This window comes from Phalacrocorax carbo, chromosome Z (assembly GCF_963921805.1).
Source record: "Phalacrocorax carbo chromosome Z, bPhaCar2.1, whole genome shotgun sequence".
Taxonomy (NCBI): Eukaryota; Metazoa; Chordata; class Aves; order Suliformes; family Phalacrocoracidae; genus Phalacrocorax; species Phalacrocorax carbo.
The window spans coordinates 29,111,781-29,127,004 of record NC_087548.1 but is presented as its reverse complement, the minus strand read 5'-3'; the positions used below and the strand labels follow the sequence as shown (position 1 = coordinate 29,127,004).

At 45.3% G+C, this 15,224-nt stretch overlaps 1 protein-coding gene across 1 annotated transcript; it reads right to left on the bottom strand.

Moving 5' to 3' along the window:
• Positions 1 to 968: 968 nt before the first annotated feature.
• On the bottom strand, positions 969 to 14,701 carry ENC1 (ectodermal-neural cortex 1). The gene is made up of 3 exons (XM_064437969.1): positions 14,384 to 14,701; positions 7,819 to 9,631; positions 969 to 4,146 (listed from the first exon to the last, which is right to left on the bottom strand). Exon 2 carries the CDS (start codon positions 9,617 to 9,619, stop codon positions 7,850 to 7,852), a length of 1,770 nt encoding a protein of 589 aa, XP_064294039.1. The 5' UTR covers positions 9,620 to 9,631; positions 14,384 to 14,701; the 3' UTR covers positions 969 to 4,146; positions 7,819 to 7,849.
• Positions 14,702 to 15,224: the final 523 nt, after the last annotated feature.

The window sequence follows — 15,224 nt, the reverse complement described above, 5'->3', positions numbered from 1 at the left end:
GGTTAGATGTCAGAAAACTTAACTTTTGCAGAAAGCAATACTTCCCGCTACTGTCTTCCCTTTCCCTCCCCCTGCTAAACAAGGACTACAATTCCATTTCCAGGGCCAGGAACCCAGGTGCACAGTTACACAAGTCACACTGCACAGGTTAGTGGTGGCAACTGAAGCATCAGTATCCTTGCTGCACTGTGCTGTGACCTGGACACCTCCTTTACTTCCTCCTTCAGAGCTGTATAGGCAAAGGGATGAGATGGTAGGTAGTGAAACACCCCAAGCAAGGAAGAAAGGCCTTGTTCTTTTGCTCCAAAGCATCGGATTCATGCTTGAGGAAAATCCTTTTCTAGGCAGGACAGCAGGTCAGTGCTCAGCAGACCTGAGGATATGAACCTCCAGGGTGTGCACATGAATGCTCCTGCATGATGTTATTTTAGACCTGGACAGTGGTCAGCAACACCTTAAGGACACAGAGGGGCTAAGCCAACATAGAAAATCAATAGCATTTAAAGAGGAGAGAAAAAAAACCCACAACCCACCCTGTATACACATTAAAGCGTAAGTAAGCTTAAAAGATCAAAGAGTTTGGCAATATGTGCGTACTATATAGAACAACTGCAATGTTTTACACGCAGCCAGCATTTTTTGCCTTAAGAATAATTAGGAAGGATTCGAGAGGCCTAATTCCGCTTCCAAGTCATATCAGGCACCAACAAACTTGCATTTCCTGTTCTTAAATGTTTTGAGTCTCTCCAGTTTTAACTGCTGAACTTTGAGATAGAGATCATAGTAACAGCAGCAGAGCAGAACAAAGGGAAGGGAAATGCAACAGAAGCAGAAGCTTAAACCAAAGCGTAAACTGCATGTTGTTGATGTGCTTTTATTAAGAGGACATGAAAAGAATATTATAAGGGATTCAAAGCATTAGGGAGTGAGGAGAGAGGGGAGGAAGAGACAACACTTGAAATAAATGCTCCATGGAAAAAAAAAATCTCTAATAATTTATTGACCTTCAGTTTCACATTGTGGAAAAAAAAAAAAAAAGGTAAGTTTTACAAAATCTTAAGATGTGGTAACAAACAAAGAGACACAGCATAGACAATTTTACTTCTTCACTTGCACAGTTTTCTTTTATACATGAACCACATCTTCAATAGCCAGGGAAGGGAACATTATTCTGCTCTAATCACTCTTATTCAGACAGGTGTCAGACCTAGAGAAAAGAGGCTGCACAATTATACCAGAAGAGGAAGGCTGTCCTTTGTTATATGTTTCTACAGCAACCAGCCTGCAAAATAAGAGGAACCTTCCCATCTTATGCCAGGGTTTTTGTGTGCACTCCACTGTGAACTGCATTTGCTTCAAAGTGTGGGGTGTTTTGCAGGACTGGAATGGTCAAGTAGCTAGCCAGGATTCCCACATCAATTCAGACAGCAAAAGCCTAGTGTGTTCCCTGCAGAGCCAGAGGCCCACCCTGACTTCAGCTTCCTTCAGCCTACACACAAGAATTAATCGAGGACTTGAAAGCAGACCACAACTTTGGAAACAGCTGCAGAAAATTCATTCCACTTTCGGAAGTTGCATGGCACTACAAAACAGATTTCATAAGCTAATTAGTTAGATGCAGTGCAGCTTCACGTCTGGACTCTAATTATTTTGACGGAGAAAACAGGTCTCAAACTTATGTATCCTTATTCAAGCAAGGGGGCCCCTGGGGACCCGGTTCTTCTCTTCCTTGTACCTCCTGCAGCCACTAGTGCCTGGGGAAAGGACATGCAAAGCACAGGAAGTCTGATTTTATGGCTCCCTTTGCACTCCTGGGAGTGATCCACAAGATGAAAGGCAACAGCAGTTCAAGGCTGTTTCATTCAACAGGGCAACCTGTGCAAGTACAAGGATATAGAGAGGAGATCTACCCTATCTAAGAAGTTTTCCTATTGCTTAAAAGCCATCTAACAGAAAAGAACCAATGCAGGGGAGGGGCGGAGCAGGGAAAGAGGGGAAGGCTGTGGGTTTAAACACTTTTTAAACCTATCATTTCAAGAAATCAGTTTGACCAGAGGAACTATAACTGTTCACATCTAGCTGAGCCTCATCCTTTAAAAAAATGCTAATGCCTTTGCTAATTAATCAGTATTGTCTCAGTACTCACAGAACTCCAAATACTCTATTTCTGAAATGTAAGGGTCCACTCCAAACAGCAAGTCAAATGTAAGGCAGCACAGAGAAACTTCCAGTGACCGGTGTAAACACTTTCAGATGACAAAGCTTTCACAAATACAGCTACATCACTGTCACACAAAGGCAAGCATCACCAATGTGACTATTTTTGTTTTGCATGCATGCATGCAGCAGTTTACTTATACCGCAGCACACACCAACCACGTTACTGAATGTGCCATTTAAGTTAGGCTCCAGAAACATTAGGAAAAAAACACAATACAATACACACTTCATTACAGGATCTGGCAAAGAAAGCACCTGTGAAACACAAGCTTCTGCAATCCAGAAGAAAGAGAGCAGCTTCATCTCTGTCTCAAGACCAGACTGATAAGAAACAAATTTATTTAAAGAAATAAAATTTTGGTTTCTCAGGATTGTATCTGTCGCTTCTGAGCAACCAGGTGTATAAAGACACACCTGGCTAAGCAAAATAAAAGGCAGCAGAGTTTGAGGGCTATTTTTAAGATTGAGAGGTTTGAAATTCATTTTATATCCCCATAAGAATTTTGCTAGAGCACTTGGGTCTTTGACACCTGGCCACTCAGACGATCATCTGAAATCCAGATGGATGAGGCAATCCAGTCAGTGCAAAGTTGCTGCTCTTTTTTTTTTTTTTTTTTAAAGTAAGACTTCATTACTAACCTATCTTGAGGTTTTTTTGTTTCGATTCTTGAATCACCATACTCCACTCACTACGGTCAATGTGGCTATATTGGAGGTACCCCTCCTCCAACCCAATAAATAAATAAATAACTTTGGACAATGACTTCATCTGGGCTTGGTATCCAGAAGCTCTTCCACAGTATTTGCATTGCAATCGGGAAGCTGCACAAAGAGAGAGCTGCAAGGGATTTTTGGCTATTTCCAGATTAGAAATTGAAAGGCATGACCAACAAATGAAATGTAGCAAGGACACCATCTACAAGACACACCACATGCAACCTGGGGAGCTGGTGGCCTGAGAAAGTGACCTCCATGGCTTCTTCCTTTCGTACATGTGTAATTTAAGATCCTGCCTTGTAATCCTTCCATTTCTGACCAGGAAGCCACCCCTCCCTCCCATCTCCAACTGTTACCCAACAGTTTTCTTTCTTTGTGCAGCAGAGCAAGTCAGCGATCACAAAATGTGCAAAACATACAACAATTCACACAAGCCCTTGCAACATGAAGACAATTGCAGGCATTGTTTCAGCATGCAAGCACTGAACAATAAATAACTATATCTACAACAAGTAACATAACAGGAATGGGACAGTTTGAATTACTTATAAATACAAGGAGCAAAGGGAACTAGGAGCATTTGAGGGATATAATTCATTCCCCACTGTTGCAGAAAACATTTCACCAGTGGGCTGTTCCTTATCAAGCGGAAGGTCGCTCACTGCACACAGGAAAATGCAACGTGGGATCTAAGAGATGCTGTAGACACTGCCCACAGACAAGCATGCTCCGTTTAGCAGAGTTCAGCAGCAATTCCGCTGTATCTTCATTCACAGCAGCATCTTGCTGTTTCAGACCTGGCTTGCTTCCCCTGCAGCTGGCGCTGGCACTTCAAACCACCACAAAGAGAGGTGACAACCATTTCAAATTTCACATACAAACAGTTGAGTCCATGGAAATTGAGTGCTGTGTGCTGCACAGCTCAGAGAGGTTCTGTCTCTTCTCCTTTGAAGGACTGATTAATAATGGCATTAATCCACAATTACTAGCACAAGGACCAGATCATAAGTTCGTCCATTCATATTTAAACCAAGCGCTGAAGCACTGAAGACAGGTTTTTTTCATCCCATTCCTTCATGTCTAGGTTGGATAATTTACAAGGTGCAGATGATTTTCTTCAAATGCAAGAGACACTGAACAATTTTTCTTCATTAAAACCGTTTCTCCAGATCTGAGATTCCAATTCTCTTCTCCAAATAAAGGAGTACACTAAAAGCATGGGAAGGGGGGGGGGGGAGAGAGAAAAGACTTAAAGGGGTTTGCTGAGACAATGTACCATAAGGTTTTTGTTAGATGTCAAAGAAAATCTAAAAGCTACACTCCAGATACAATCTAATTGATGGGCCTCCCCGCCCTCATCACCTCAGTGTTCCTGTTCGATAGCCAACTGCTGATAAATAAGCAAGCCAAGAACATAATTTTTTAGGGTCAGATTCTGCCTTTATTATTCTACTAGCCTTACTCTGCAAACCATCCTCCTGCTACCAGAAAGGCTGTTTATTTTTTTGGCTATAAATTCAGTCATTTGAAACCTACATCAAACCGGCCCAATACGGTTCAACATGATGGGCTCTGCATCCTGCAAATTGCAGCATTTCTGTGTTCCCCCAAAATCTTAAAGTTTTCTGGATTTGGATTTGTTTTAAATCAACATAACTTTGTGCTACTTCTCTTCCACAAAAGCCCACATAAACACTTAGTGCAAAGAGTTTTTTCTATCCCCAGGCCAAGGCAAACCTGGTTGGAGTAAAGCAGAAGGGGAGGTGAAGGTGTCTTACTCCAATGCCTCCATTCACCATGTAGAATTCTGAACTGAATTTATTCACAACATGGAAAGGGACATATAATATCCTTACTTAAAACATATCTGCTATTCATTAAAGCAGAAGTCTGTCTCATTTCTTTTCACACAGCAATGCACGATGCACCAATAATTCCATCCTAAAGTCCTTTATAAGAATTGATTATTCAATAAGAAGTTCAGCCTTGGATGCAGAGACTGTGCTTTGCTTTTTCACTATGAAGCTGTATTAAAATACTAGCTTCCGAGCCACCATCAGCGCAGTCATTTCTGACAGCACTGCTAGAATTTTAGGAGGCAGATCCTATATCATTACAATGCAAGGGAGCTCCAGTGAATCCACAGTTTGTTTGAACATCTCTCTCAAGCTGTGATGTCTAAGAACAGGGAACACTGATAAGAAACACCACAGCCTACGTAACAGCCAGACCATCAAGCCTTTTTGCAGCTGTGGGCCTGAAACACACTATCTGCATTATGTCTAAAAAACATTTTCTGCACTTAGTGTTCATTAGACTTTTCTAGACTTTCTTAGCATAGTGTGCCATCCTTCCCCCTGAAACACACTACCAACACTGAAGCCAAAACAATGTTCCCTGTCATGGGATGAACTTTAAAAAACAAGTTATAAACAATTCTGAAATGGAGGGAACAAAAAAAAATCCCTAACCTACTCAGAAACCCCAAGTCTGAGGAATGGGACAAAGCAGACTGAAGTCTTCCTGAGAGCTGTCAGACTGGGGCCACACAGCGCCACGAAAACAGAGGGTAATCAGAAGTAATTTCCTTTTTGTCCCTCCCACCCGCGGACAAAACAGCAGGAGTCAGTAGGAAAAAACCCTACTTGCTGGATGAGCGCACAGCATTGGAGAGACTTCAGTCTATGGCTGCATTCAGCCAGTTATCTTGTGTGTTAGTCAAGCCAGTTATCTCGTTCGTTAGTGAAGCTAAACTAATGGCTTTTAACAAGATACTGAAGAGCAAAGGAAAGCTTTTTGCACCGTTATATTCTGAGAACTCTTTTTCAAAATAAAACACTCCCTCTCATGTACTATAAACTTCAGAACAATTAAGTCAGTCTTGGAAGAATAAGTCAATATTTTTCTTGGCACAGAACTGAGTCTGGGCATTTAATACTACTGCTCTGATAACACTAAGAACTGCTGAAAGTCAGTAATAATAGAAATTAACTGAAGATGTCAAGACATAGTTCCCAGCTATGGAGGAAGCCACCACACAGAAATCAGGGCTTCCATCTGCTGGCTGTTGGGGGTGCGATTACTCCCAGCACCCAGGATCTGGTTAGGTCTCAGGGGTTTGCCCTGCTTTCCCAGGAGTAAGTCTGTAAAAAACAAAGTGTCTGCAAGACAGCCACCTGAGACAAGCGCAGCTGATGGCACAACACAGCCCAATTTCACACTAGATTTCCATGCCGACCTGCTGCTTTGCATGGGCCCAACCTTGTATTCTTTCAGTCAAAGCTCCCAGTCAGCTGAAAGACAACTACAAGATGAATCCTCAGTGTACCACAGAGAAAGGAATTTCACCACTACCCTACATTTCTAGGTATATACTTCTATCTATTCTGCTTCAAAGACATTTGGGTTTTATGTTTACTGCAAGAGTCAGCCAAATGTCTCCAGCTGCAAAAGACGCCAGAAAAAAAAAAAAATCATCTGTCCCTAACAGAAGAACTTATGTAAGTCTTTATACACACTCTGTTGTTCCTCTTTTCTGGAGAACCTCCATCAGTCTGGACTTCTGGGTAACTCAGATGCAAAGGCAGAGTTTGTTTACTTACTGCAACTGTACGTATTTGCCTTGTTCCTTCTAACCTGCCTTCATGGTTACACTATACACTGTTCAAATCCAAAAAGAAACTACCACTCATAGGGCATGGATTATTTAGGATTAAGCATGCCACTCTGGTTGGTTGGTTGGCTAGTGGTAACTGTGATTCTGTACTAAGGTCTCGAGTGGGGGAAAAGAGCAACACAACACTAAGGGGTGTCTGCCAGACTTGTTGCAAAATACACAGATTAATAGTTCTGGAAGATGCCTGTGATTTATTTTAAATGATGTAACTCTAGAAAAGACAAAAATAAGGAAAAACTAGCAGTTGTTGACCTAACAGTAAGTTAGCATGGAAAAACAGATCTGAAAAATAGTACGTGTAGGTACTCAGATTTTGTAGGGTTTTTTTCTCCTCCTAAAAATCATAAATTCACAACAACCAAAACAAGCAAGGCCAAATTCAGACTTGCTTATGAGAAGATACAATGCTGAAGTTGCACCTGGTAAGAGCTTGGCCCATTATATATAATTAAATTGTTTTGGAACAGTGTGTGCTACAGACTGGTAATTATTTCAGCCAGCAATATTAATTACATGTCTTCCTGACACTGTAACTAGTCCAACATATGTGACCATAACTATTTTGAAAAATATGTATTTTGAAGTATGTCAGTGGAGCAAAAGTAACCTTAGTCCATGCAGGTGCAACCATGCTGTCTAGGCGAGATGGAAAATTAGGCCTGAAGTGCCTGTAAAACACCTTTCATAAGTCAACAAGTTTCCCCAAAGGCTGTCTGCATGGAGAAAGCATGCTGTCTGCCTGGAAATTCAAGTGAATTCACTATCAGGCTTCAGATCAGAATTTACAGTATCTTTTCTGGGCACTGTTACTGGACATACGGAGTGACCTGGCCTCTGATGTCAGGAGACCAGCACTGAACCCTTGTTTAGCATGTGTTTAGCATCTAAATGCAGAGCAGGATTAAATCTCAGAATTATCTGCACTTCCACACAAGTAAAGGACTGAGCAAAAATAACATTTTCAACATCAAAACCATGCAGGAAAAAGGCCCCACACAGAGAAGTGGCTCCAAGATATGTGGCAAACTACTTCCAAAATCTGGCTTTGTCGCAGACGTGATACGTGGCTGACAACAGCCCATGAATGTGTGTCTTAGTTGCTCCAGCTGCAAAGTTGGATTGAATATACTCACCCTCCTCAGAGCTGCTGCTAAAAAGCTTTGTGAAAATCACTATTACAGTGGAATTAAGGTGCTATTTCTTACCTGATAATTTGTAATTGCAACATACACATAATTATGAGGGGAGGTGCTTCCATGTGCTGACAAATGCCGTGGGAATTAACGAATAGGGCACAGTTGTTATGCTGTTCCATACATCTAATGTGGGATCGTAGCAGTCCAACGTTTTGCACCTCTGAATGCCAAAGTAGCCTCCAACCACATACAATTTGTTTCCAGATGCCACAGCGTGGCAGCTCATTCGCTTAGCTGTCACATCTCCCACCTTAGTCCACTGGTATGTCTCACTGTTGAATTTATAAGCAGAGCATGCAGAGAATTCGGTATCTCCGCCCATAATAAAAATCTGGTTACCCAGAACAGCTGCAGCTGTGTAGCGCCAGGGCTGGGGGCAGGTGGCTGGTACTGTCCATCTGTTTTCACACTGATCGTAGCACTGAACTTTGGGCAGCTTGTCATGGCTAACACTGGTACCTCCAAAAGCAAACAGCTTAAGCTTTGCGCTGACTACAGCTGCATTGCTTACTCCCTCTCGCAGTGGGGCAACCATGGTCCATTTGTTGGTCACAGGGTCATATTGTTCTACTTGCTTTAAGGATACTGATGGGGAAGCTGGAAGGCAACCAGTTGCTGCGGTATGTCCTCCTACTACATACAAACAGTGCTTAAGTTCAGCAGAGCCATGCCCAAACCTAGCTACCAGCATGGGAGCAGCCTTCGACCACTCCTCGTGAAGGGTGTCATACACCCACACATCCTTGGAGACTCCGTTTTCTGACCCTCGTCCCCCAGTGATATACACTTTGCAGCCTATGGCACAAGCGCTGAACTCTTTCCGTGGACTTGGTATGTCAGCCTTTGGAATGATCTCCTTTGCCTTTTGGTCCACCAGGTACAGCTTGTCACACATAAAGGTTTGGCCACCCAACAGAAAAAGCGAATGGCCAGTTTTACGGGGTCTGGCACACAAACTAGTGACCACTCCATCATTCTGCAAGATCTTTAACTTGCATCTTATTGATTCTTCTACTATCTCTTTGCTTTTCCTTTGCTTGGTGATAAGTTCTTCCATGGCCACATTCTCCATAAGGTATATGGCTGGCAAGAGGGCCAGTCTCACCGTCTGCAATAGCTCAGGCAGATAACAGTGACGCTTACTCAGATCATAGTTGACCCAGTTGATAGCTGACTCATATACCAGCCTTTCATCTTCAGTTTCTAATTCTTCACTGGAAAGCAGCTGCACTACCATATCTTTCGGCAGCTGGAGGAAGTCTTCACTTTTACTGATACTCTGGAAGTTGCCCAGGCACATCCTCCAAGAGAGTTCATACAGCTTGGTGCACTGGTGAGCGTCTGACAGCAGCAGCATGCCGAGACAGTTGGTGGGATGAAGGTTTTTCTCCAGAAATTCTGCACAAGCATCCCGAATGTCCTGAAACTCCAGCATGTCACCGGCCTCCAGCAGCGACTCTGCATTCTCCTCATTGATAATAACCCTGGAGGAATATGCATAGTCCAGAAGAAGCTCCAAGACTTCCGGGTGAATCGAATTATGAAAGTTGACTTCACTGTCCTGGCTCTCCTTCAGTCCTCCACTGAACATTGCTTCAAAATAGCGGCTACAAGCAGCTAGAACAGCTCTGTGGCAGGGGAATGACCTGTTCCCAGCATGGAGAAGCACATCTGTGAAGAGACGCTGCTGACGCAGAAGGTTCAGGTGAGTAAGGACACTATCAGCGTAGGATGACTTGTGGAACAAGTATATGTTTATGGAGCCAGTACTGGCCCTAGATTTGCGATTTTCATGCATGCTGACTGACATTTTCTTTCACACCTATAAACAAAAAAGAATAAAATAGTAAGATCAATGAGACAGTTAAATTCATGATTAGTTTTACATACCAAAAAGTGTATTTATTATTCACTATAAGACGGAGAAAAAGTCTTAATTTATAGCTGAGTGGACAGAGAATTGCATCTACCTTTGGCATGTGTTTATTTTTTTGTAATACGAGTTTCATAAATGACATACTCTATATTTGTTGCCCAAGAGCAGGTTTATCTTGGGAAACCTGATCTCCAACTTTCATAGCAATACAGTAAGCAACGAAGAGGAGAAAGAAAAGGAACTGGGACTGATTTTCTCACCCTTCCCCAACCTAGACCAGCTGATTCATTACATATGTACACATGCACATGCTTGAAACATTCTCCTATACTGAATCATAGCAGGAAGAGCTACCAGGAATGTCAAAAGCCACACAGGGAACAAAAACCTACTAATCCCATTAGGAAGCTTCCCTTTGGTATAATGATTCCATATGCATCAGCAGAGAATGAAAAAAGGGAACTTTAAAATAAAAACCTAGCAACAATCATAAATTTACACTTGCGAAACCTCTGCAAAAATATGACAACTGAATTTGAGAGATTTTATCTTGAACTCTGCCAGCAGCCGCCTGTTCGAGTGATACAGCATACACACAGCCAGAGTCAGCAGAAAAATGTGTTTTGACTATCAACTGAAGTCACCGAGGCATCGCCTCTGAAGGTACCTCAAGAGTCAGGTACTCAGAGCAGAAGCCATTGGTTCACTCTGAGGTTTGGAGGAGTCATAAAACACAAGACATATCCTATCCTACCCTATTCCTAACAAACACAGTGCTGTTAGGTCCCTGTTTGGAGGTGAATGTTACTGTCATCTGCCATGATATGTAGGTCTATGTATGATTACAGCAGCATGTTTCCAGATTTAATTAAGAGTCAAGGCAAAACAGTATGGAGTATAGGGAAAGGGACGAAAATTGGCAGCCATAGAAAGCTAATGGCCAAAAAGCCACAGTGTAAGTAATAGGAGATGAAGCATATAGAGCCCAGTGCAAGCTGTGGCTGTGACTGCTACGGTAATAATCTCACTTCTCTCTCCCCAGACTGCAGAGGAGTTTCTTGGAGAAAGAACAGAAGCAAACTTCCCCAATTACTATGATATTCGCATGCCCAGAGTCCCTTTTACTGTACCTTCAAATAAGGAACAGGGCAAAAGCCTACCTGGGAAGCACCCAATGCTCAAAGTCAGAGCATGACCTGGGGCCACCTGTGCAGTTTTTTAATGTGGATATACTTCCCTCTCTCACAGACTCAAATATTTTCATATTAGTGAGCATGTTTAAGCAGTACAGAAGTGTACAACTCTATTCCCACATTTCATGCTTCAAGATGACACAAGACCTTTACGAGCCTCAAAAAAAAGAAGCATTTTAAAATAAATACATGTATTTTTCTAGATTCATATGACCAGAATATTTATGACAAAATACAAACCAAATATGATTAATTTGGGAAGCAGACTCCATTGCAGAACAACTGATTTGTGTATATGGAATATACAACACCTGCAGATGACCTGCAGCATAGCCAGTACCATCAGCCTCACTAGCTGTGCTAACACATAGAATAATTGATTCGTCGCATCAAACGGCAAGTTTGTGATGCACCTTTCCCTTCAGTCACAGCAAAAAATCCCTCAAACCAACATCAATTAAGGAACAAAGAGACACCTTACTGCAAAAGAACTATAGCCTGATTCCTTGATTCTGGAACATGATGTCCTGATGAAACTTAACTGGGATGAAAAAGAGCAAGCAACACAGCTCAGGATACAGTGGCTCAATTCAATATCCTCCAAAACAGAGAGGAAATCTCCCCATCAGAGCCACAGGCAGAGTATCTGTCTCACGCTACCATGCAAAAGTTTAGAAAGTTATTTTACCAATGCTTCCTAGACCAACCTATTAAATGCACTAAGCACAGAACGACTTAAGGAGGCTGGTACTTCTCCACAATCCTTTTACAAGAAAAATTATATTACCTTTAATGCAATTGTGTTGTCTGGCAAATAAAGACTCAGACAGCATTCAAGAATCCTAAGACTAATCTCAGACTGAAATTACCCATTTTATCTACAGCCAAAAAGACTATACTGACCACATACAGGTTGAAACCCGCTGAAATTGAAGGATTACGGAAAGGGTCATGGATTGAAATACTGGTACATAAACAGTTTGGAGACACAGATGAGAAGGTGAGCCCTTTACTGGCAAAGCACCCCCTGCAAAATTTTAAGACTTTACTAGGCACTTTACCATTTAACATGCTATTTATGATGCAGCGCAAAGTATTCACTGTATTTCTACAGACTGGCTTTCCTTACACTGAGGACCTACTCCTGCAAGGTTTCCTTGCCAGGGAGCAGGACAGGAGCTAAACACCCACTCATCAGAGACAAGAGCCACTAGATTATGAAGATGCCTACTGCCCCCCTGCTCTCCATCCCAATTAAGTGAGTGTGTAGACACCACAGCATAAGCATGTCAGGATCTCTATGGAAACACAGTTCCTCTCTTTTCCCCCCACATATAGGGGGAATTCAGAGTACACTGAAAATTTTCTTTTATCATGCACAGAGTTCAGAAATAGGGCAGGTGAAGTTCATGTCAGAGGCTGCAAACGCACACATTCAGATCCTTCAGCAGGATGTGTACTTCTGCAAGTGCCACTTGCTCAGTATCATTCAGAATGAGACCATATCCAGAACAAAATAGAGGCAAACATTAAAAACCCACCCTGCAATTAAGGCATACGTTGGAAACTAGTGAGCTACAGACCATATGCAGAGGAGAGGAGCAGGATCACTGTGTGTTACCCAAGCCCACCCACAGCCATAGTAATGAACACTGCCATAATAATTAAAAAAAAAAAAAATAAAAGAGCGACTCTCAAACAGCTACTGAATAAGGAACCCAGCGTTTCACCCCACTAAAACAGAAGACTTGGTCTTTCAGTGAGCAATGCCATTTCTTACAAAGCGCTTACAGATTTCACGTATGCTGGTGTTTTAACTGTTCCAGTAACATTGCCTTTATCACCACAATGTCATCTATTGAGAGAATTCAAAGTATGCCAATTCACATTTAAGATAAACTAATGTATTTCCCCAAGCAGAACAAAGATACACATCTATACATATCGTTTTCTGCCACTGTGGTTGCTGATGTGAGTTCACACATGGACTAGTCAAACACCCTTACAAGCATTTATCATAATTTACTAACACTCAGTGTTTCTGTAAACATGTCCTTTTGCAGTTTCTGACAACTACCTCAGTCCAGAATCTTACAAGAACAGTTAGATGTATTAAATGACATCTCTGATTTCTCTGTTTGGTGTTGGAAATTATGCAAGCCTCAAATACTTCAGCAGTGGTAATTTACAGTCACTGAGCAAATGTTCATCTCGAATAATATGAGTCAACTCCCTTCAGGCACTTTTTCTTCAGAAATAATAATATTTGTATGTAAAAGACAAAAAGTGGTCAGTAAATTACAGATATAGATTTTATCTAGGAAGAGAGGTTGAACCAAGACTTTGATTTATAATTACACTTCAACAGGCTACTTGTCACAGCATCCCAGCAGTAAACACTACTTTAAGACTAAACAAGGCTCCTTGCCCTACTTCGTACCAGCTCTGCAGCATGCAGGTCTCAGCCTAAATCAAATGAAAAACTAAGTATTTTCAAATTAGTGCCACATCCCTGATGTAGGCTCATTTTAATACGACTCTGTAATTACATGGTGGTAGTTGCGTTTTTGTTTAGAATCAGTGGAACAGCTGAAGGAGAGGAAATCTGCTAAACACCCCACCGATTTAACTAACACCGCTTTCAATTGCTAAATCTGCAGCGATGCTATCAGTTTTGCAGAGCCAAATCCCAAGCCTACCTAAAGTCCTCTAGCACAAACTCAAGTGGCTTCCTAGGACCTGCAGCGAGATGGAAAGCAGAACACGCTGCTCCAGCGAAGAATGCACTACTGCTCACCACACGCAGACAAAGAAACCCAACTCTGAATTCCCCTCGGTTCACTCCACCATAACGCCAAAACGACTCCGCCTCTGAAAATAAACTTGGCTAAATTTCTTCCCAACCTGATAAAGAAGCAGCATGAGAAGGTAAGACGCATTTGGTTTCCTTTACAGACCAACAACCACGTGCAAAAGTTTCTGTACCGGCGCCGGGCGCGCAGGGTCGCAGCCGGCTGCGGGAGCAGCGAGGCGCTCGCCCACTCCCTTGCCCTGACTCACGCCCGCTGAGGGATGCTCCGGCCCCCCCGGGGCCCCGAGGAGGACGCCGAAGCCCACCGGGGAGACTAGCAGCCTCCCAAACAGCAGCCAGCACCTTCCGAGGACTGCCGCATATCGGAGACACCTAAGAGCCACCGCGGATGTATAACCCACCGGCCGCCCGGCGCCGGGCTGCCTGCAGAAGGATCGGCGGCCCTCGGCGCTCCTGGCGCAGCGGCGGGGTCCGGGCTTCGGCCGTGGCGGGGATCGGCGGGGCTGCCCGCCTCCAGTCGGAGCGGCCCCGCCGCGCTGCCGGCACCGCGGACCCCGCAGCGCCCGGCCCGAGCAAGCGGCAGCTCTGCCCCGCCGTCCGGGCCCCGGCCGCCCCGCCGCGGACCGGCGCTGCCCCCCTCCCTCCCGGCGGAGCGCGGCCGACGCTGCAACAGGTCGGCGGGCACCGACTTACAGCGGCGGCTGCCGGGCGAGCGGGGATGTCCGTGTGCCTCGGCGGGCGGCGCAGCGCCGCGCATGGGACGGCAGCGCGGCTCTGCTCGGCGCGGCTCGGCTAGGCGCGGCTCAGCGGTCCCGCGGAGAGGCGGCCGGGCAGGCTGCAGCGCCGGGAGCCGCGGAGGGACGGAGGTGGTGCCGCTGGCGGGAGGCGGGCCGCGGGAGGAGGGCGGTAAGAGGGACGGAAGGAGGGAAAAGGGGGCGGCGGCGGCGCCTGCTCCTGCTGCTGGCACTGCCGGCCGCAGCTCTGCCCCAGCAGCGCCGCGGAGAAGGGGTATATGGGCTGCGGGGCGGGGGGAGCGTTTATGCAAAGCGGGTGAGTGACAGGCGGGGGAGGGACGGGAGGAGGCGGGCAGGGCTGTCGCAGGGGTTGTCGTCCCGGCCGGCCGCGGGGAAGGTGCGGAGGTGCCCCCGCGCCGCCCGGCCCCGCCCCGCCGGGGGCTGCGCGACGGGACGGACGGCCCTGCCCTGACGGCCCTGCCTACTCGGCCCGCTCCCCCGCGGAACGGCCGCCCCGAAACCGAAATAACGGCGCGGGTCGGGGGCAAGCCGGGGAAGGGGGCCGGTGGGGAGCCCCTCCGCAGCGCGCCGCGGAGCGGCCGGGAGGGCCGGAGAGAGGCCGGGGCCAGGGGCGCGGCGGGGGCCGAGCTCCGCGCCCGGGCGCCGGCCCTCCCCGCGGCATCGGGGCGCCGCCGGCAGCGCTGACGACGGGCGGTGCAACGCGCTTTTCTGGCGCTGTCGTGAAGCCGCCGCGGAGCTACCGCTCCGTAGCCGCGCACGGGAGCGCTGCAGCGGCACTG

What these genes read in the sequence shown, in the direction of transcription:
- ENC1 (XM_064437969.1), bottom strand. Translation starts at nt 9,619, where the DNA reads ATGTCAGTCAGCATGCATGAAAATCGCAAATCTAGGGCCAGTACTGGC.